Genomic DNA, 20,922 nt, shown 5'->3' on the forward strand with positions numbered 1-20,922 from the left:
AAAGAGATGGATGAGCTCGCACAGCTACCCCTGGCTGGCACTTGGAGCCAAGCCTCTGAATAGCTGCAATTTTGACTGAATAATCAGTCAAATTTAATTGCAATTTTTGGTTGAATAAGCAAGAATAAATTGCATGCAAACAATGTATCCCATGATTTCCACATTGACTGGAAGAGTGCCAGTGTTTCACATACTTTCACCTTTCTGCTTCCTAGAATCTTTTCCCAATACAGGTTCTGTTTCTGCAGGATCATTATCATATCAATGTCTGTTTCCACAGTTCTGGAATACCTCACCCTCAGTGGGTAAACTGGCAATCCAGTTAATGTCCAGGGAAAAGATTTAATCAACTTGCAACTGCAAATTCCATGGATTTATAATTGTAACCATAGAATAAAGGAGGGAGAGCAAAAATCAGGCTTTTTAACCTTGCTTATTCTGGAAAGGTGTTAATGACAAAGCTGACACCTTTGCTGGAGAAGTGTCTTTCTTGGCAGAAGACCCAGTGGGTTCAAAATGACAATAATTGATGTCACACCACCCAGAAAGCCGTTGTTTTCTGCATGCAAATGGCGGATGCCTTTTCTACCACCCAGGTGTGACTCAGGCCTGAATCAGACCCCAGATGTCTCATGATGTGATCCAAGGTGCAACACGTACAGGGAGCTCACATTTGACTTCCCCAAAGCCTTTTCAGAGGCAGCCGTACAATTTGTTCCACTTGTGCTATCTTTAAGAGCTGAGCTCCCAGCCCCTCCTCAGAGGCGATAGACACCCCTACACCTTCCAAAAGCTGCTGATCTTGACAGTACTTGTTAACTGGCGTCTCCTTGTTGCAGATGTCCATGTGGAGCCCCACAAGAAGCAGCTCCATGTGACGCTGGCCTATCACTTCCAGACCAGCCACCTGCCCACGCTGGAGAAGCTAGCGCAGAACATCGACGTCAAGCTGGGTTGTGACTGGGTTGCCGCGATATTCTCTCGAGACATACGCTTTGTTAACCACGAGGTAAATTGCTGGGGCTTGTTTCAGTCCCCCCACAAAGAACCCAGCAGAGTTGAGGCTTTTGTAGCTGCATTTGCAGCTCAAGAGCGCTCTCGAGCTGCAAGCTCAATGAGGACTCCCATGCACAAATACACAGTGTGGACTAGATAGACATTAAGGAGTTTGCCTTAGGTCCCGCAAGGACACCCAGAATATAGATCTCCCATGTCCCACCAGTCATCTTAGACCATCTTGCCTTTTCTTTTGCTGTTTATTCATCATGTCTGGACTTGCTATTTCACCACCTCCTATCTTGTTTCTTGTAGGAGAAATATCCTTCTGGGTCAATTAATTCTAACAATGACTTTCTTGTTAGCTCAATGTAAGCTGGTCTGATCTCTTAAGAATCAGGCTGGTATCTTAAACTGACAGCCATCCATTTCTTCTGTACAGACTTGATATTATTACTAATCACAGCATTTATTTTCATCACGTTTATCCTCATGGCCTATATACTTCAATTACTCACATGTATTCAGTAACTGCAGTATCAAAGTGTCCTAATATAGTTTTCTTAATAATGCTGTTTTCCAATAAAATGTACATTATTTTCATTTTATAGATTGGGATCTTGAGCATAGAGGAACCACACACGAGATTCATCTCCCCTCCCTGTGAATATCCCCAAGTTAGACCTTTTACTTAAAGGTCTAACTTCGCACTGAGGCTCTGTGCAGACAAATAGGCACCTCCAGAAAGTGAGTCATCTGACCCATCTAAGATGTCTGTCTCAGGATGAGATGAATCAACTTCTGGAGGAGGGAACCTCCAGAAGGTCCCTGCTCAGGCAGCTAACCAGACTCTTAAATTTGGGATGATTAATCCCACCAAAGCACATTGTCCACAGTCAGACACACAAACAGATGCCAAAGTTTCTGGAGAGCTGAAGTCTCTCATGCACAGCGCTCTGACCCAGCCTGGGCCATGCTCGCCATGCCTAACAGCACTCCTTTCCTATCCAAAGAGTCATCTTGTCCTTTAGAAGCCACAAGTAGTCAACACCATCACTGTTTGCAAAGGGAGTTACTGATGAAAACCAGCTCACGTCTTTGCATATCTGACTTCAGGCAGCCATGTGTGAAAGTTCTGGCCTTGTGCTATCAGGTGACAGTGACTAGTTTCCATCCTTCTTTGAAGATGCCACAAATAGTCTAGGAGGTAAGCAAATGGGCTGACACCATCAGGAGATCAGAGGTGCTCGGCAGATTATGGATTTTCTTGGCATGAGGCTGTTGCAGAAATTAGGTTTGGCCAGGGACAATAACAGGCTTGTTCTCCTTTAAATGGGGTGCTGCTTTCCAGGGAAAGTTACTGACAGACATTTAATACATGTGGATTTCTCATGCTCCAGCGAAGATTACAGAACTATACCCACTGATCTTTCCCCCATCTCGTATTTAATCCTGTTTGTGTTAAGAAATACAAAGAAAACAAGGTGGCCACATCCCAGCATTTCTCATTACCCCTGTTTTTACCTGTGTTTTCTCATGAAGAGTTTTGAAAACAGTGTCACAGAGTCAAACCTGTTAGCACCCTGACGGCATCTCTGCCTCGTCCCCAAAAGCAACAGCAACAAGGAGAACTGCTCTTTCAGATCAAGCATGAGTATGAAAACCAAAAACGGTCATTAATCACTAGAGCTATGTAAACTCCAGGTCCCAGTAAGAATTGGGTTCCATTTTTAACAAGGCACTTAGATTTAAGCACACAGTCATGTTTTTGCTTGTGCTAAAAATTAATCCCACCCTTTCCCTCCTGGTTATCAAAGATAGGACTGGAATCAAAGAGGGAAGAAGGAGTAAAGCTTTCAAACAGCAGAGTGGGAAGTGGTAGGAATTCCCTTGAAGGTAAAGCTTTCCTGGATAAAGTACAAAGTAATGCATTACAAGGAGAAGTCTTCACACCTTGCTAAGGTTAAATGTCCAGTTTAGGAGTGCTCCTGCCCCATTCAGCTAAAGGTTCCTTCCATTAACAATCCTTTCATTCATTTCTGCTTCTGTTTCTCCCCCAGACTCTGCAAGTGATCTATCCTTACACCCCCCAGAACGATGATGAACTGGAGCTGGTCCCAGGGGATTTTATTTTCATGTCCCCAGTGGAACAAACCAGTACAAGTGAGGGCTGGATTTATGGCATTTCCCTTGCAACTGGCTGCTCTGGGCTACTGCCTGAAAACTACATCACAAAGGCGGATGAATGTGGGACCTGGGTGTTTCATGGGTAGGTAAAGCTACTCAGTCCTGTTTCCATCACTGTGAAAGGGAAATCACAGCAGGTGTGATTTCACCTGAGTAAGTGAAGAGGCTGAGAAGGTCGCTTGGGAGAAACAAACTGGCACACAAAGCCCCATCTCATAAGCAAAGGAAGAGCAGATGCTATCCCCGTGCATGGGATTAGAGGACGATGTGATTTATTTAGCTAAGATGTTACAGCAACTCACAGGATCACTGCTGCTGGTTAGCAGATGGCCACAGTAGAGCCACTGCTGTGTAGACACCTCTGTAGTGGGTCTAGGATCAGGAAGGTTTAAATCTGAGCATTAATTTGGGAAGCGAGATCTTCTATGTATAATTCCATGGGGGAAAAGGACTTAGGGTCAACAGTGTTTCTTAAGATACTTAGAAAGATTAGAGAAGCCTGCCATTGGCTTCAGTGAGAATGCAAGACCTCACCTTTTGAATAGGAAAGGCCTCCAATAACCAGGGTGTAAACAAATGAGAATCAAGACACATGAGCAAAGTCAGTAAGTGTATTTGTATGAAGACAGGAGTTAATCAAGACCCTCCAATACGCAACACAGCAAGAATATCCTTTCTTGCCCTAAAATTTGCCATCCAGAATGGTCTCAGGACCATATATACTGCAGCAGCCTGCTCTAGTGGATTGTTTCTTACAGTGCCCGGAGGAGTTTTGAGGCCCAGGGATTAGCATGGGAAAGAATTACTATTTCAGCAGCAACTAAAAGGAAAGCCAAATGTTTTGTAACTCCAGCACCTCTGCCTCCAGACAAGCAAAGAAAGGAAATGCCCCTTCCCTGATTAACTGCTAAAGACACCAACTGGAGCATGCAATTCAGAGCATTTATCAAAACCATTATTACATACCCGGAAACAGTCTCATTTTACACATCGGCTTCCTGCAGGGAATATTAGATTACAGAATGTCATGTAGTCAAAACAATATCGCAAGCTAAGGAGAACCTAAGCACTGCTGCTGTCTAGGCCATGGTGTTCACAGTAGGATCCTTGTGGTAAGAGAAGAACGGCACAGAGATACCTTCATTTCATAGACATGAAAGTAAGCATGGCAGTACTCACCAGGACTACAGAACTGCCTCGCTGCAGCAGATGGATCCAGCTCATGGTGTTGGGACTGAGGCTGCTGGTGAGCAATGCTGTGGTCCTGAGGGCTGGTTTGTTCTGCCTCTGTGCAGACAGCCCGTCCTGTTCCATCCCTGCAGAGGATCAAACAGAAAGAAGTAACAGCCATGGAGCTTTCCCTCCTAATCAAGAGAGAGTGCATTCTTCCAAGTGAAAATCATGCATTATTGAGATCATCACAAAAACACAGCTCGCTCTGGGCTGCAGCACCCTGCCTATACCACGCAAGGGGTATGACAGGCAAAATGCTATTCTGGGATATTTTGATGAAATCTCTAATACAGAAAAATTAGATAGCTAGTTCTGCGCATTTCACCTTAAAAAGGTTGCCCTTTTGCACTGCTCAAGTGAGGCAGAAGCTGAACTGTGGTGTTTGCAGGACATGCCTTTTATACCCAACTATTGCCTCAAGAGCTCTGCCAGGCACACAGACCTTCCTGGCCAGCACTGTACAAACATACAACAAAAGATGTCCCTGCCCTACAATAAGGTCTGTACCTCAGCTGCACACCAATAGGCTGCCACACTAAGAAGACAAGCTTGATGATCTATTTAACAGGGCAGAAGAGGCTTTGCCTTTGAGGCAGAGCTACTGCCCATGAAACCAGGTTGTGTCTTGAGAGACTCCAGGTCTGAATCCTTTCCATGTCTACTAAAAATAGGAATGGTATCACTCCTATCCTGCAGACCCCAAGGATTTTCTGTACACCTAAACTACATTTCCTTTGCTGGCACAGGCAGCACATCCCTGCATGATTTCTTCTCATGCCAAGGACTGGACGTGCTGGTAACAGTGAGGAGAAACATTTGATCTCTGATCACCGCTATAGGTTGGAAACCTATATCTTCACCTGACCAAATAAGCTGGTATCTCAGTCTTAGCCTCACACCCTAAATCCACCAGATAAGGGTCCACATCAGGACCACAGTGTAGTATCTTTCTTTCCATCCTTAAACTGGTTCAAATCATATGATGTCACAGAAGATCAGTTCGTAACAAAAATGCAGATGACCCATTTTTGTTCTACTGTTGGAGACACTTGGTGTTATTTTAACAGCTATGAAACCCCTCTGAGATTTCATCCTAACTAGGTGCTAGTCAGGAAGCAACTTGTGACATATTTAAGGCACTGAAAAGTGCAGACAGTGGAAACTATTTCTGTCAAAGTGAATAACCATATACATTATCTGACAGTGTTTTTTTTAATGACTAAGCAAATGTAACCCATACAGTCAGCAGAGGGTCCCTGCAGCTTCTATAATCGTCTGTCAGAGTTTAATCCTGAGGGCCTGGGTCAAAGTCCTTGAATGTCTGGATATGAGAGCTTTATCCAGAGGGACCATAGGCCCCTTTAGGGAGAGTGGGATCTATTATATGCCTTTGGCTACACTTAACAGGAGGCACTGATGAGAATAAACTCCTATTATAGATGGGAAACAGAATAGACAGCACTGAAAAATAGAGAAACAGCAACCCAGACTGGGTGTGCCATGTCCCTGCCAGGGGATACAAGTTACTTTGTGAGCCCACCATGAGACGCAGGGCTGTGCTCCAGCTTTCTACTCAGGCAATAGCTTGTGCTAGAAAGGTGAGTGAAAACTCTTTCTAGCCATTAGTTTCTAAACTTTGGTGCATAAGACCATAGTAAGTAATGTGCAGCTGGTCCCCAGATGATGTTAGTGAGCATCCTGTGGCTGCGAGGAAGGTTTGGCCTTAATCTAAGGAAACAGAAAGGCTGTTGAGATGGGATTTGTCTCTTCATGTGTGTACATCACCTAGCAAGGTGCTCACTAGGCAGTACTAACATACAAATAATAATGTAATAACATGACTACAGTAGTGATCAGCAGTTGCTGAAGACTACAGAAATGTCCTTACTGCAGCCCGAGCACTCCAAGTCTAAAGCATTCCTGAAGCCAATATCTTCCTATCTTTGGCAGGTCCTACTCAATTCTGAATACTACGTCCTCCCCATCCCTTCAAGCCTTCACTGACGGAGCTCTGGAAAGAAGACAGCAGGAAGACCAAGGACCTGGTGACACGGGGCCACTCACTATCATCTGCCAGAACGTGCAGGTAGAGACCCACACACACACACATAGATCACCCACAGCTTTAGGGGCAAGTTTCCAGCAACTGAATTTTCCCCAACATGCTCTCCTTTCATTGCCTGAATCAGGAGTTACAAGTTAAAGTTCTCTACAAGCTTTTGAATGACATGATAACCACAGAAGACATCAGTGTCCCCAAACCTACTTTTAACATAGGGCAGCAGGGCCCCATCCTCTGCTCACCTCAGCAGTTTTATGCCAGTATAGATGTACCAACTTAAGAGCTTGCTGTGCATTTGCACTAGGGTAGAGCAAGAGGTGCCTGGTCCTGACTCCTGTTAGTAAATCAGAGCTCAGAAAACCCCTTGCACTTTGATGAAGGTCAAGCATCCTGTAATTTTTCTTCCAGCCCCTGAGAATAACCAGCCAGCCAGGGCCTCAGAAACGCTGCCTGTTTGTCTGCAGACATGGGGAAAGGATGGATGTCGTCTTTGGGAAGTACTGGTTGTCACAGTGCTTTGATGCCAAAGGTGAGCTGGCTCTCGTGGGTCTCTCAGGCTTTAGGTTTTAATGAAGGAAGGAGAGGGGTGGAAAGGAAAGATTACAATAAAGTAACATCATCAAAGAGCATTTTCATTTGAAAATGAAGTCATAATGTTTGTAGACAGTATCCAGGGCAAACATTTACTACCAACAGGAAAGTATTTGGCACAGCTGGCTCTCAGTCCCAAGTGGGAGTTATAGTACGACATGTACAGGTCAGGGTGCCTTTTGGGGCATAAACTGGTGTTTGCAACGCAGTGATATGCTTGAGTTTCAGACTGTAGTTAACAGAGTGTAACTTCAGGCTCTGTTGGCATTAGAGCTGATGGGAAAATTGTCAAAGAGGTCTTCATTCTATGTTTTGTTGGGAAAAAAGGATGATTTTAGAGCTACCCTCTTTCTAAATTACGTTTGAAGAGCTCTGACATTTTAGCCTCCTGTACAAGTGTAACATTTGAGGTTTCTTTTGTTGTGGGATAGAGATTATTTTCCTTCAGGGAAATCTAAAGATAACTTTACAGACACTAGCCACATTCTCTGCTTGACTTTGAACCGATACAGCTGCTTAACTTCACTTTGTCAGATTCCTCGTAGCTTTACATGAAAATAACTGCTCCATAGCCAGGTCTAGGCAGGACCTATGAGGGGCAGATGTTGTGGTGAGAGTAGAAATAGGCGTGATGCTCTCTGCTTCTCTCTGATCAAGTTAATTCCAGCAACTGCCTCTAACCTTTCCCGCACAGGAAGGTACATGCGCAGTAACCTGAACATGCCCCACAGTTTACCTCAAAGGAGCGGCGGGTTCAGGGACTATGAGAAAGATGCACCCATCACCGTGCTGGGCTGTACGCAGGCAAGGCTTGTTGGTAAGTTGTCCTCAGCAGACAAGAGCTTGCCCAGGAAGCTTTGCTATCATCCTCCCTCACACCCATCCACCGAATAGAGGAAGTGCAAGGCAGCAATAAAGCGAATACCCTGAGCTTACGGGGTTTAGATTTGTCAAGAACCTTCGCAATGTTCCTTCATCTTCCCCAGCAAGCCCCCTGTTTCATCAAAGGGAACCTTGTCTCCCTCAGCTGCTGCAGCTGAAATAAAACCAAAGCACAAAATCTGGGACAGGGTATGAAATCAGAGCCATCAGCAGTGCAGTTGCAGAGCACTCGCTACCGCCCTGTAAACGTGCCACCGTGGAAGATGCTGTTTTTACCAATGCAAGTGAGAAATGCAGCAGTGTGACAGTCACCTCATGCAAAATAGGCTTTTTCCTTGACTTTGAAAAGCCTGAGTTTTGACCTGCAGTTTTCTACACCAATATACTTTTATCAGCCTGGCTTTATGTTTAAATGGCAAAAACACAGTCCAAATTATTTCCAGTGTTCTCCCACCCCACCGTCCTTGTCCCCAGTTTCTGAGCCTGTTGGTTTGTGTACAGGTAGAAAAACATTTGGTAGTCAAAGAGCACATACTGAGCATTGTGATTAAGGGAGACATGAACTTCAGAGAGCAGGACTTAGCATTTCCTCAGATTCAAATCCTTTATAGTACTTGGTGTTGGTCACATTGAAACTAGGGCAGCTAAAATTATACTTGCTTTTTAAACAGAAATAAATCACTGTACAACAGCAGGATGCTCAGACTCCCGGCCACACGGCATCAGGGTTCACAGTCTGCATGTAACAGAAGGCGAATCTGGGAGCAATCACAGCACATTTTGCTGGTATCATTAAATGGGTCCAAGTATGTAACTGCATACGTGACCCAGGCACCATCGACCTGCGTGCCAGCCATCTGCAGGCAACCACTGCAGTGGCACAGAGTCGACCTTGAGGGTTGCAGGAGCCATAATTCCTCTGATGACTAAAGCAAATGAGCAGCTTCCCCGTGACGGAGGGCTGTTAGATGTGCCTCTCCTCCTAAATTACCCCACTTCTCTCAAGAGATTTATGGATCGGTTTGACATGGTTACAGCCGTCGTTAAACATACGAAGTCAAGGTTAACAACCCCTTCTTGCTCCCACTTCTTTGTCCTGCCTTTTCTAATATAATAAAAACATAACTCCTTCTTACTACAAGTCTGTGCAGTGCTGAGCAGGTTCCTATTCTCATTTGGTTCCCTTAGCCACTGCAAGAATATTAATAACCCCAATAGTGGAGTTGATTCTTATCTCATTTTCAGTGATCTTCCACCTGTGTAATGAAATGGTAATTTATACTAGCAAAGAATCCAGCCAATTGAATTAAGTTGGGTTTGAGTTAATTTGAATCATTCTGATTTACAGCTTCTAAATGAAATGAAATTAAATTCAAGCTCTCTACAGTTTTTCTCACCACACCATTTGCTTTCTGGCTAAATGCAAGAGAAGCAGAAACTGTGCAAAAGCTGCTGTGATTTCTTTGCATACCAGTTACAACACACACAGAAAAATGAATGCTGGTTCCACAGCTGTGCACATCACAGTGCCCAACACACCACTGAAATAAAATGTGATGGGTACACATATTTCCCAAAGCACAAGCAGTGCAGCTGGGAAGCTGAGGCACACACTCTGCATGCTGCTGTTAGGATGCTGTTTGTTTGCTTTTATTCACGGTTGTTGAAACTTGCTTGCAGGTGAAGCCTTGCTAGAAACTAATACCATTGTAGACTACATCTACAGCTCCCCATCCTTACGATGTGTACAGACAGCACACAATATCCTGAAAGGTAAGAACCCAGCGAGCAGGAAAGGCTGCATTCTCCCAGCTTTCTGGGGAAAAACACTGCCAAATATAAAAGGGAGCCTGGCATGGGAGACTGAAGTCAATGGTAATTCAGGGTGAGGATTATTTCCATGGGAGTATAGTTTACACCAGCGTAACACTGCCCATAAGGAACCCTTTTCTAACTGCATGGTGTGATAAGTGCTTAAGCAAGTGGTCAAGGTTGGGTTTATTGTGCCCTTGCCTACTCATGCTCCTGATGGGCTCATTGCTTCATGCTCTCACAGCAATTGCTACCTTTAAGAAACGTGCTACCCACAGTAAGAATAATTTACTGCAGAAACTGGGAAGGGAAATAGTGATTCCCTATGAGACGACCTGGCACTGGAAACAGTTGAAAACCAGCTCCAAAATACAGTCAATATATTGCATATAGCTGCTGTCCAGAGGTTTATGTTCCCTGGCATATCATATGCCAAGTACGTATATTAAATACTTCATCTTTCATATGTACTATTAATCAACTGACTACTTAGAGAGGAAAGGAAATTAATTTACAATCAAACTGGAGTATTAAAGCTGCAAAGTCTTGCTGCTTTCATAGATAGCCGGTCTCCTTTCTCGCTTTCCTAGGTATGCAACAAGAGAACAACCTGAAAATTCGAATAGAGCCAGGCTTGTTTGAATGGACCAAGTGGGTCTCTGGGAACACACTACCTGCCTGGATACCCCCCATGGATTTAGCTGCAGCTACTCTAAGCGTTGATACAACCTACAGGTAGCAGAAAGGGGGGTGAGAGGGTCTTGCATTGCTTTTGGACTTTGTTTTTGAAGAATAGCACTCTTGAAATTGAAGCAGTGACTGGAAGCTGCTGAGGCTCCCAGAATAAAATGTAAAGAAAAAAAAATATGGGTTTTTATCCATACCTAATTATAGCATAAACCACTTGCATTGTGTCCTTCCAGTCTGCAGCTAGAATTCCAGCGCTATGAGGGTATCTAAATAGAAGTCCTTACACTGTATTTATCCCTGAAAGGGTATCATGTGGCTAACACTCAGCAGAGCAGCTGGACCACAGGAGCCTCTGTTTCAGAAAATACATGCCTTCCGGGAAACCCATAATGAATATTCTCAGCACACAAAAAGAGGCAGCTCTTGTGTGGCCAGCTGCTTAGGTGGGGGACTGGGAGACAGTGTTCCTGGTGCTCTCTGTCTCCTCTTAGACAGGGTAATTCCTGTAGATCAATGTCAGATCACTGGATGGAGGGAAAAGTTCGGTCTTTTCCTTCTACCACAGCAGGAAAATACAGCCTTCTGCTTCCTATTCCTTGCTTTTCTGTGCACATCAACCTACTCCAGCTGATATAATTGCTAGGCAATGCACTGAACCTCCCTGGCCCAGGAGGAGGCTGGCTAATTCCAGGCATTTCCCAGTAATGCAGCTCTACAGATGGCCAAAGCAGCAGTTTGCCTCTGCCCTTCACCATCAAAGCATAAGCAGTGAAGAGAGCCAGCCTCTGCCTTCCCCCTGCTCTGTGTTTCCCCCTGTACCGGCCCAGGCTCCTCAAGCAGACACAGATGTTATCAGCCCACCCTCTAAGCAGAGCCATTGCAGAAGTAATGCAAGTATAATCACCATGCCCTATGCTGCCTCCGCTAACTGGTGCACAGTAAAGGAAGCAGTTATTTTTCCCAGCTAATTGAAGTATCTTTATGCAGAGGAAAGGTACACATCTCAATCTTGAAGTTTAACAGTCATCACAGTGGTCCTGACATGAACTCAGTTCTGGAGATTTAGTGACCTTAAAGAAACAGATACTTTTGGATGAATCATAGCTTGCACTTAGAAGTTGATCACTTCTTCCAATTTACTGTACTTGTTTTTCTGCTCACAGACCTCATATTCCTGTCAGCAAGTTAGTGGTTTCCGAATCTTATGATACATACATAAGTAGAAGCTACCAAGTAACAAAAGAAATCATCAGTGAATGTAAAGGCAAAGGTGAGTGCTACCGATGGGGTGAAAACCAAGACAGGCTCTTTGGGATGTGAATGCCAGTATTCCTGACCAGTCTTTCGCTCCTTGAGGAGGTGATCCCCATACCTGAATCTCTCATCCTCTCCCAGAAACATTGGAAACTCCTGTATGTGATAGAACTGTGAGTCCAGATGTGCTCAGCTTACGAGAAAGGTCCATAAAGTTAAGCAGCAGAAGTATTTTAGGGATCCCTACTCAGTGCAAGCTATCTGTCTCAAGGCAACAAATAAGCCATTTGCACTCCACTATCTGTTAACAGCATCAGATCAGGCATAATCCATGCCCTCTCTGAGCTCTGAAATACATTACCCATTAATACTATAGAGCATTTCTTGCACTAAAAAAACCCTTAGCTTTTATTTTTCATTCACAATAAGGAAGAGGATGTTTCTAAGTTCTGGTGATTCCACTACTGTCATTTCACTGATCTGTCTCTACTTTATAAGCTTTCAATAGCTTGCTCACAGACCTTGATAACACAGCGTGGCATTGCTTGTAAAGGATCCTGGAAATGGAAAGCTAACGCTGTTGCTGTGGATAACCAGCAACTGAAATTAAAGTGCTTGTCTTAATCACAATTCATTTTGGGGGAGGAGAAAAGCATTTGCCTCACAGGACAGCTGAAATCTCACTGGAATTCTTGTTTTCTTCTGAAAACCTTTTTAAAGCTAAGTAGCACTGAGTTAACCATTATCCTGAAAACTGAGAAATGCTTTAAGTATGTTAATAAATCAAGCTTTTTTTCTCCTATTACACACAGTTTAATTGCTCTGATATGATAATCTGAACCAGTTTTAAGCATTTTAAATGGTCTGCTTGATCTTGGGCACCAGTCCCAACAAAGCTGGCTTCTTCTCCCTCCTCAGCCTGCGTTTCTCACTCTATTTCAGGAAATAACATCCTGATAGTGGCACATGCGTCCTCCCTGGAGGCTTGTACCTGCCAGCTCCAAGGGCTCTCGCCGCAGAACTCCAAGGACTTTGTACAGATGGTCCGAAAGGTAATTACCACCAAGGAGTAAAGCTTCCTGGCTTTACAATGAGAAAAGACATTTGCAATCTGCTTAAGCAGGCAGAGGACACTTTGTTCCCCTCATCTGATTGTGCCACCCGTTACTGAGCTTCGTCCATTGCAGAAGCCAGGAGAGTAAAGCAGATTGGTTTAAGAGGCTTATCGTAACCTGTCACTTCTGTGACAGATAGCACGGGATCAGATGCCCACCTACAAATGGGCTTACAGTGACTCTGCTTTCTGGTTGTAGACACCGGGTGCTGCACAGAGACTCCCACAGTGCCCTCCAGTGCCGAAAACACTCTAACCACAGTTAACAGGGCACTTCTGCCCTACAACACTTCCCCTTCCCATTGTGCTCTAAAGAGCTGTTAACCACCAGAGAAAAGGACTGAAAATTATAACGAGGTCTTCTGCCTTCATTCCTTTACTCCAGCCCTGGCTAAGGAAATCGCATTTTCTCCTTATTTCCATATATCCATATTTCTCCCCCATAACTGTCCTGGCCTTCAGGGCTTTGAACCATGTCAGCCAACAGGACATCTTTGGTTTTAACTGGCCCATATTTAAACTATGTTACAAGGGCATAATCTGTTTTTCCCAGTGTTTTGCACACACAGTAGCGCACAAAGTCTAGCTGGCACACCCAAGTCCTACAATTATCTTCTGCAATAGGCTTTGGGGAAAGGGAAAGGGAGAGGAGGCAATGAAACGCTTCAGTAGCACAGCAGGACATCAGCAGTTAGGGAAGCTGCCTCCTTGCCCAGATTTATCCCTGCTCAATGCCTTTATTTCCATCTCTCTTCACACAGATTCCATACTTGGGGTTTTGTTCCTGCGAAGAACTGGGAGATACTGGTATTTGGCAGCTTACGGACCCCCCCATCCTCCCTCTCACACACGGACCAACTGGAGGCTTTAACTGGAGAGAAACCTTACTACAAGAATAGGAAAAGCTACATGAGCAAGGAAAACCTGTCACCTTTCTAAGCATTGGAGGATGTCTCTTCTTTCTTCTGTTTATTGACAAAGTGGGGAAAAACCAGTCATAATATGTTCAGTGGATCACACAAACAGCTGTTATAACATATCCCACACAGCCAGTCATGCAAGAATTCTCATATACAACTAGGCAAATACAAAAGGGAGTGATCTGAGGGGAAAAAAAAGTATTCAAGTACAGATTGAAGATCTTGCACATCAGGGAGTCTCTGTTTAGTCAGTAGCTCAGGTAGATTTTCCCACCTTGAATGGAGCTCTAATAATACCAGTAACTATCACTGCCTTCTGCACCACGTTAGAAATAACTAGCACTGTGTAAAAGTTGAGCATTCAGGATGCTGGGGGTTTATTTCACTACTATTTTTGCAGAGCATTAGCAGGCTTATTCAGGGTGATATGTTGACCCCCCCCTCACTCCTAACCCCCAGATTCTCAGCACCTTCCATAAAGCGTATCACCACCAGCTGGAAATGAGAGTCCAGCATTGCCTTTGCAGGCAGCATCAGATTATTCCTCTCCTCTGTTTGAGCACTGTGTTAGGTGTTGTGTTGGGCATACTGTGGATGTAAGGATGAATTGATGCTGATCTACATCAGAAGAGAATTCAGGATTTCACATCAGTTACAGATGAAGTTGGCACATGAAAAGACAGCGCCGTTGTGAACCAAGACTGGGAGCAGTCTCTTTTAAGTGGAGATGAAATAAGCCTTTTCCAACCAAACCTGAAGGATCTGGATAGTTGTTATTGGGGTTTTTCTCTTATTATTTAGGTTATTCAAATCCACCCTTGTGCACAGAGAGCCACCCTAAGTGTTTGCATCATTTAAATTCCCTTCAGAAGACCATGGAAAAGGGTTTTCCCTTTTATACTGAGATTTTGTGCTGGTCATTTACATAATGGTGGCTTTCTGTCCCTTGTGAGCTTTTCTGTCAGCCTCGGTGAGATTCTGCAGTAAGCAGCTTTCTTCAGGAGGTAATGATGAAGTCAGAAAGATGCTGAAATTCAGCCTCTGCTGCATACTTTGGTTTCTTTTCCTTAATTCCTAAGTGCTACCCATCATTAAGACAAAGCAGAGCTGAAACCACAGTACCCTTAAATTTAGGAACAACGTGCTTTAGCCTATTAACATGCTGATTACGTAGTAGGGCAAGGGTTAGGATTTGGGGAGAAGGGAAATACCTAAAATCTTTGCAATCACAAGAAGTGCCCTCCTACTACAACAGCCTGCAAGATACCAATACCAGCTGCTTCAAACGAGGACACAAAATAACACCACAATGGGTAGCTAAGAGTATAAACTAGCTTCAAAGCAGGTTTCTTTAATATTAAGTCATCAGCCTTGGGTCAGAAAGTTCCTGCAGACATTTCTGCAGGTCTTATCAGTGTAGACTCGCTTTCAGAAGGTACTTAAAAGCGTGCTTAAATGGGATGAAAGAGATTTAGGCATACTGCTTGCTTTATTTGGGCCATAAGCCTGAATATTCCCATAAATAGCATCAAAGGCAAGTTCAGAAGTACCAGGAAAGAAATTCTGCCATCCTATGAACTTTCTTTTGTCCAGCTTTTCCATTGCAGAAAATATTAGGTTCCCCATTTGAAAGGTTTGTGGGGCACAGAAGTTTATACTGGCCAACTCTGGCAACAGCTTATTACTCATAGCAAAATGAAAGCTTGTTTTGTGTTGCTTCACTAGGGTATGACTGAGCTGCACTTGCAGCAGTCAGAACAAATAGGGAGTGATAGACTGCAATTCCTTCTTCAATGAGGCAAAACCCTCAGCAATTGCAATGTAACAGTTCTGAAGAGGGTTTAGCTGAGCTTTGTCTTTGGGTTTTATTTGAGCCTGCCAGGGAGAGGACACCAGATTCTGAGTCAGCTGAGTACTCATCCTGTGCAATATGTACATTGCCACAAGCCACAACAATAATCCATTATTTATACATTTATGACTATGTAACATGCAGTAGGCCATTCGTAAGTGCATTATTATACCAGGGATGTATACTGAAAAGTCAGGGAGATAACTTATCAAATGACAGAAGAAACTGCTCCCGTGCAGTTACACTGCTGTCACTTTAGTTCTTAACTGCAATTTAAACTATTTTTGGCTGTGTATAGACATTCTGAGGAGCCTTTCTGGCTTGCTTTCCTCCATGCTTACTCACTGCAAATTTGCAAAGGGTGTAAAACTAAGTAGTAGTGATGACAATCACACCAAAACTAATTTGGTTATTGATGCATGTGTAATCCTCTGTACTGCTTTTTGTTTCATGCTATGGGCCAGGAAGATGTTATTTGAGGCAACAGATATTGCCTATACGAAACAGTGGAGGCTGCTTAGGTCCTGCTGCAGTTAAGCAACATTACAAGGAGTTTATTTAGACAGAAGCATGAAACAGAGAGGGAACATAACCTGAATGCACAATTTGAATATTGTACTAGCTGATCTTTGCATATAGCAAGTAATGTAGAAAAGAGTGTTCCGTTTGAGAAGGTAGATGTTAAAATACTCTCTTCTTAAAATATATATATATTTTTGGATGTTCGAAAGTATTTTGACAGTTGTAGTATTATCTCAAATTAGATTTTTCAGGTGTCAAGAATCTCAGAAGAAGTCTTATTTTCTTGTAGCATATTGATCTCTCACAGGAGTATTGTGTTGAATAGTCTCATGTCGATACAGTTTTTTGGGGGAAAAGAAAAAGATGTTCCTTTTTCATTTTTAATCAAGATTTTAAGAATACAAAACAATTGCTGCTTCACTTTCACTCCATTGCTGCTCATTAATGTGTATTTAATGTCACTTCAGTGTTTTGTCCCAGAACATTAGCCTTGATCTATCTAAAGCATGTGCAAGTCTTTTCCTTGCCTTCACTGTGAGCTGCATCAGATCCCAACAGTTTAATTAGGGTATAGGAGGCAAATAGTTCCTGGATTTTCCCCTTACTTCCCAAGTAAGGAACAAAAACTTGAAGCTGCTCATCCAGTATTTTCATATACTGCAACTTAAGGGTTGGGCTAGAAAAACAGAACCACCAAAGTGCAGAATCCAGTTGTAGCACAGGAGCAGCCGACAGGATGATACTCAGCACCAGAAGGTCAAAACCAGTGTTTAAAATACATCAGGTTTGATCTCACAAGGCTTGAGATCTGCCTGGGGATACCTTAATGCAGATGCCACATCCAAAGTTTCATGTACTTCCCTTACATTTAATGCAGTGGCAGTGACAGCCAAATACTTAAATCCTCTGAGTGTAGAGCCAGGCTCTTCATGGGGGTATATTCACACTACACTCAAACCAACAGAGCTTTGCTGCTTTATGCAAACTGAGGACCCAGGCCATAACTTCACAAAACTCATAGTTCCTTTTTCACTCAGACTGAAGTCAGGTGATGGTAGGAGCCTCCTCCTCTCCTCTGGTGTTAGCTTCTAGTGCCAACGTTATTATGAAAGTGACAATTTACAAACAAGTGGTTGTTTACAGGAATTCTGCAGGAATTATTTTTAGTGAGGGCAAAGCAAGTGATAATTCTGCAAAACAGAGTGTAGAAGTGGTGCTAAAGCACTATTTCCAAGCATATTCTTCTCAATCTGCAGCCCTTAGCCCCCCAGGTAGCAATATCTCAGGGATGTGGGTACCATAGTCTTCGACTGTGCACTAACTACGGCTCTTGGATGAACAGTCAAAGGTTGGGGAGGTGGTTGTGTACAGCACTGTGACAAAGAGCCTCTTTACTTAGCTTCTGTTCACTGCACTGGATGTGAGGGGTTGCAGACTCTTCCTTCTGGGTCCTTACAAATGCCTGATCCGTAATCCAGAGCCCAGGGAAACAGAGAGGAAGATTTCTTATGACTTCCTCAAGCTTGGGATGAAGCTGTGCAAAGCCTGGTCCTATCACAAGCTGCTTCCCACCAACCTGCCACTGACTGAATGAGGGGTTTGGAGGACTCATAAGCAGGGTTGAGCCTTTCCAGTTCTGATTTAAGATACACGTGCAGAAGCAGGGTGAGATTTAGTGTCTGGTTATACTCATGTTCATTTCAAAGAGAAGGACACTAGGTATTTGAGTTCAGCTGTAATTGACTAACCCCAATTCAAACCCGGAGCTGGAAGTTAGTTTGTGATGCTTCACAACTTAAGATGTACTGAAATTCTCTATGAAAACTACTGTTTAGAAAGGACACCTTAAAAGGTTTGGTTTTGTCCTTCGTTTTTTAAAAAGGCCTAAGCATAGAGGAAATTATTTGAACTTGAAAACTATACATGAAATGATGGTGGTAGCAGATGTGCTTGAAACAGTGAATGAATGAACAACACAAAAGCAGTAGATGTGATTGGCTACATACACTCTAAATTACTCTACTTACTTCTCACCACTTCCTCATGCACTTGTTCCCTGAGGAATATTCACAAACCACCCATGCTACATAACACAAAATTACTTCCCATTAAGATGTATTTTCTGCAGTTTCTCTCTGTGGACATCTCTTCAAACTTGATGTTATCAATGGATACTTTTTTTCTCCATTTTAAACCTGTTGTATCATTCTGTTTATTATGTTTTTTAGTGTGAGCAGATTGTATTTATTTGACAAAAAAAAATGTTTGCTGTTTAAAAAGACAATAATTGTATTGCCAAAAATTGCTGTAATTACCTGTGACATCTGTATTTTTTTATTTTGGGGGAGGGGGTTGGTTGTTTTTAAATCTCAGTTTTGAGTGCTAACAACTGTTAAAACAACCACTGCATTTTAATTTGCTTATGACATTAAATGGATTTCTCTGAAGTCGGACTGAAGTGTCTCATGGATGATTTAACAAAGATGCCGAGCACCCACACGTTGCTCTTCCTATTTAAATGTTCCTCTCAAGCCTGTTGGACTTTGTCAGAGTGAATATTCTGACAAAGACCCTCTTTCAGAGATGTATTTTCAGTGGCCCCAGCAAGATGTAGGTAGGAAAAACGCCTGTACTGGGCATACCTCTAGAGAAGAACTGCACTGGGACCTAGAAACCAAACAGGAGTCAGGGCTGCTTCTCAGTTTGGGTTGCAATGCTGCCCTCAGCACATGCCACTTTGGGATGCCCACTTGGATGGGGTGTATGCCTCAGAAACATCAAGGAGAAGGGAGAATTTGAGCTGGATCTTATTTCCCTTCACTGAAGATGAACTTCATTTATTCGTCAGCAGATGGCACAAAACCATCTCAAGTCTGGTTTTCCCTCTGGGTTGGAAGGTGCAATGTTAGCGTTGCTGCTGCTTGATGGCTGTTTTCCCCGGAGTTAATTTACTGTCAGGTTTAGACGTGTGGAACTAGCAGCACACCTTTTAAACCAAAGCAGTGCTTACCTTACAACACATATCTTCTTTTGTGATATGAATTCTTTAAGTCCAGCAGGAGTTTTATCAGCCAGGGAGACTCTTTCATTTCAAACCACAGCTGAACATTAAATTTTACGGCCTAGAGCTCTGTTTTCCCATAAACCTGATTATCATTATCATAAAAGCCACAGCTATTATCAATAAAATATATGCTAGTAGAATTACACACTTCTGTGCATTTGAAAGTTCAATGGAAACAGGTTCTAATAAATTCTTTAAAACCATATTTGTCAGCTTATTAAAGCCAGCTCATTTTGACAGTATCAGTCATTTGCACTACTTGTTGGGCAGTTGCAGAGAAGTGCTAGCAGAGGATATGCCAGAGCCTTTCTGAAAATCAGCCACATGTGGCTACATCATGAAACAAGGCTCTGCCTGCAATAGACTTGAATGAATCTTGTGATGTTATTGGACATCACATACCAAGAGACACAAAAGGCTTTTCTACATCCCTATAATCAGACCTGCAAGGGGACACAGGAAACCCAGATTCTGCTACAGGTCCCCTGGGACGTCCCCGATGTAGTCATCCCTCCTCCCCATGCTTCAGTGCTCAGTGAACCTTTCACAACCACCTCACCAACACTCTTCATTCCCTGGAGAGCCGCAAACCACACATAGATGATTATCTTTCTCTTATTGTTTGTTTTGCCAGGGTCCCTGTAAGCAGGGCAAAGCAAACCTCACATGCGTGTGGCGGTACAAGATGCAGAGTGATGCACAACTCTCGTTCCAGAGATTTAAACTGCACAGAAAGGTCTTCAAGCAGCCACTGCACTACAGCAGCGTCCACCAAATAAGCTCTGCCATCCTCAGAATTAAACCCTGCACACAGTGCACCCATAGGTGCACAGGCCCATGTTTCTCTTAACCTTTATCTGCTTCTCCCCCATAAACACCACTCCCTCTGTCCCCTGCATGGATGTTGAGCAACACAGAGCTGGAGGGCGTGCAATGTGAAGCACCCCTAGTACTGTCACCACTAGTTTAAATTTAGGGACCCATGAGCTCACTAAGTTCTCAGCAGTCGCCAACATATAGGAAACGTGGGATGGGAGAGAAGAGAGTGGAACAGAAGAGAGAAGCAAAGGAGGTAGAGACCCTGGCAGTGATGAAGTCATGGTAAATCTGCTCCCCCCATGCTGAAAAGGGACCTGCTGCACACTGCAGCACCGTCACAGAGAGGAAGTCAGCCTACACCACAGCATGACTTTCACCGGCGTGCTGCACATCACAGCTCTGTTCCTCATGCAAGGTAAGCGATATGCATTGTCTTAAACCATCTCCCTTTTGCAAACAGTCCAGCTGTGAGAACTCCATTTCCAGGGGTTCAGCACATCATGTGCAAGGCAGCTTCATTGCTGCTGTTTTCTTGTTGACAATGCCATAATGTCACCCCATTTCCAAAGCACGCTGGTGCTCAATTCCAGCTGACTCCTAAACCCAGTATCAATGAGACTGATTTACCTCCTAGCAGCTGGTGGCATGCTTAAGATGGCAAAGACCTTAAATTTGGACAGCAGATCACTGCTTGCTTTCCATGTCATGTGTGCCTCTGCTTATGTATTGGGTAAAAAGAAGCTAGTATAAGGAGTTAGAGCAATTTAGAATGCACTTGCAAAGTTCTTGGAAAATGAAATGTGCTTTAAATACTCAATCTCCTTACTCCTCCTAGAGGATGTAGCTTATACCTACTTTACTAATCTGTCTTTCACACGCAGGAGAGTGAGAGAGATTCATATTTGACCATGTCAAATAGGGAAA

General features: G+C 43.5%; 2 protein-coding genes across 2 annotated transcripts in view; both read left to right on the forward strand.

Annotated features, from left to right (window-relative positions):
• Nucleotides 1-13,720, forward strand: part of UBASH3B (ubiquitin associated and SH3 domain containing B) — a 16,537-nt gene extending 2,817 nt beyond the window's left edge. Inside the window, 10 exon segments of the mRNA XM_010021262.1 lie at nt 840-1,009; nt 3,057-3,265; nt 6,367-6,502; nt 6,887-7,007; nt 7,764-7,886; nt 9,632-9,724; nt 10,354-10,498; nt 11,617-11,723; nt 12,650-12,759; nt 13,583-13,720. Of these exon segments, the coding sequence (XP_010019564.1) occupies nt 840-1,009; nt 3,057-3,265; nt 6,367-6,502; nt 6,887-7,007; nt 7,764-7,886; nt 9,632-9,724; nt 10,354-10,498; nt 11,617-11,723; nt 12,650-12,759; nt 13,583-13,720 (1,352 nt within the window).
• Nucleotides 13,721-20,364: 6,644 nt separating this feature from the next.
• The window catches only part of CRTAM (cytotoxic and regulatory T cell molecule), an 11,420-nt gene continuing 10,862 nt past the window's right edge, over nt 20,365-20,922 (forward strand). The window contains exon 1 of the mRNA XM_010021263.1: nt 20,365-20,413. Coding sequence (XP_010019565.1) covers nt 20,365-20,413 — 49 coding nt within the window. The remainder of the gene's footprint in view (nt 20,414-20,922) is intronic.

Source organism: Nestor notabilis, unplaced genomic scaffold (assembly GCF_000696875.1).
Source record: "Nestor notabilis isolate BGI_N333 unplaced genomic scaffold, ASM69687v1 scaffold3829, whole genome shotgun sequence".
NCBI lineage: Eukaryota > Metazoa > Chordata > Aves > Psittaciformes > Psittacidae > Nestor > Nestor notabilis.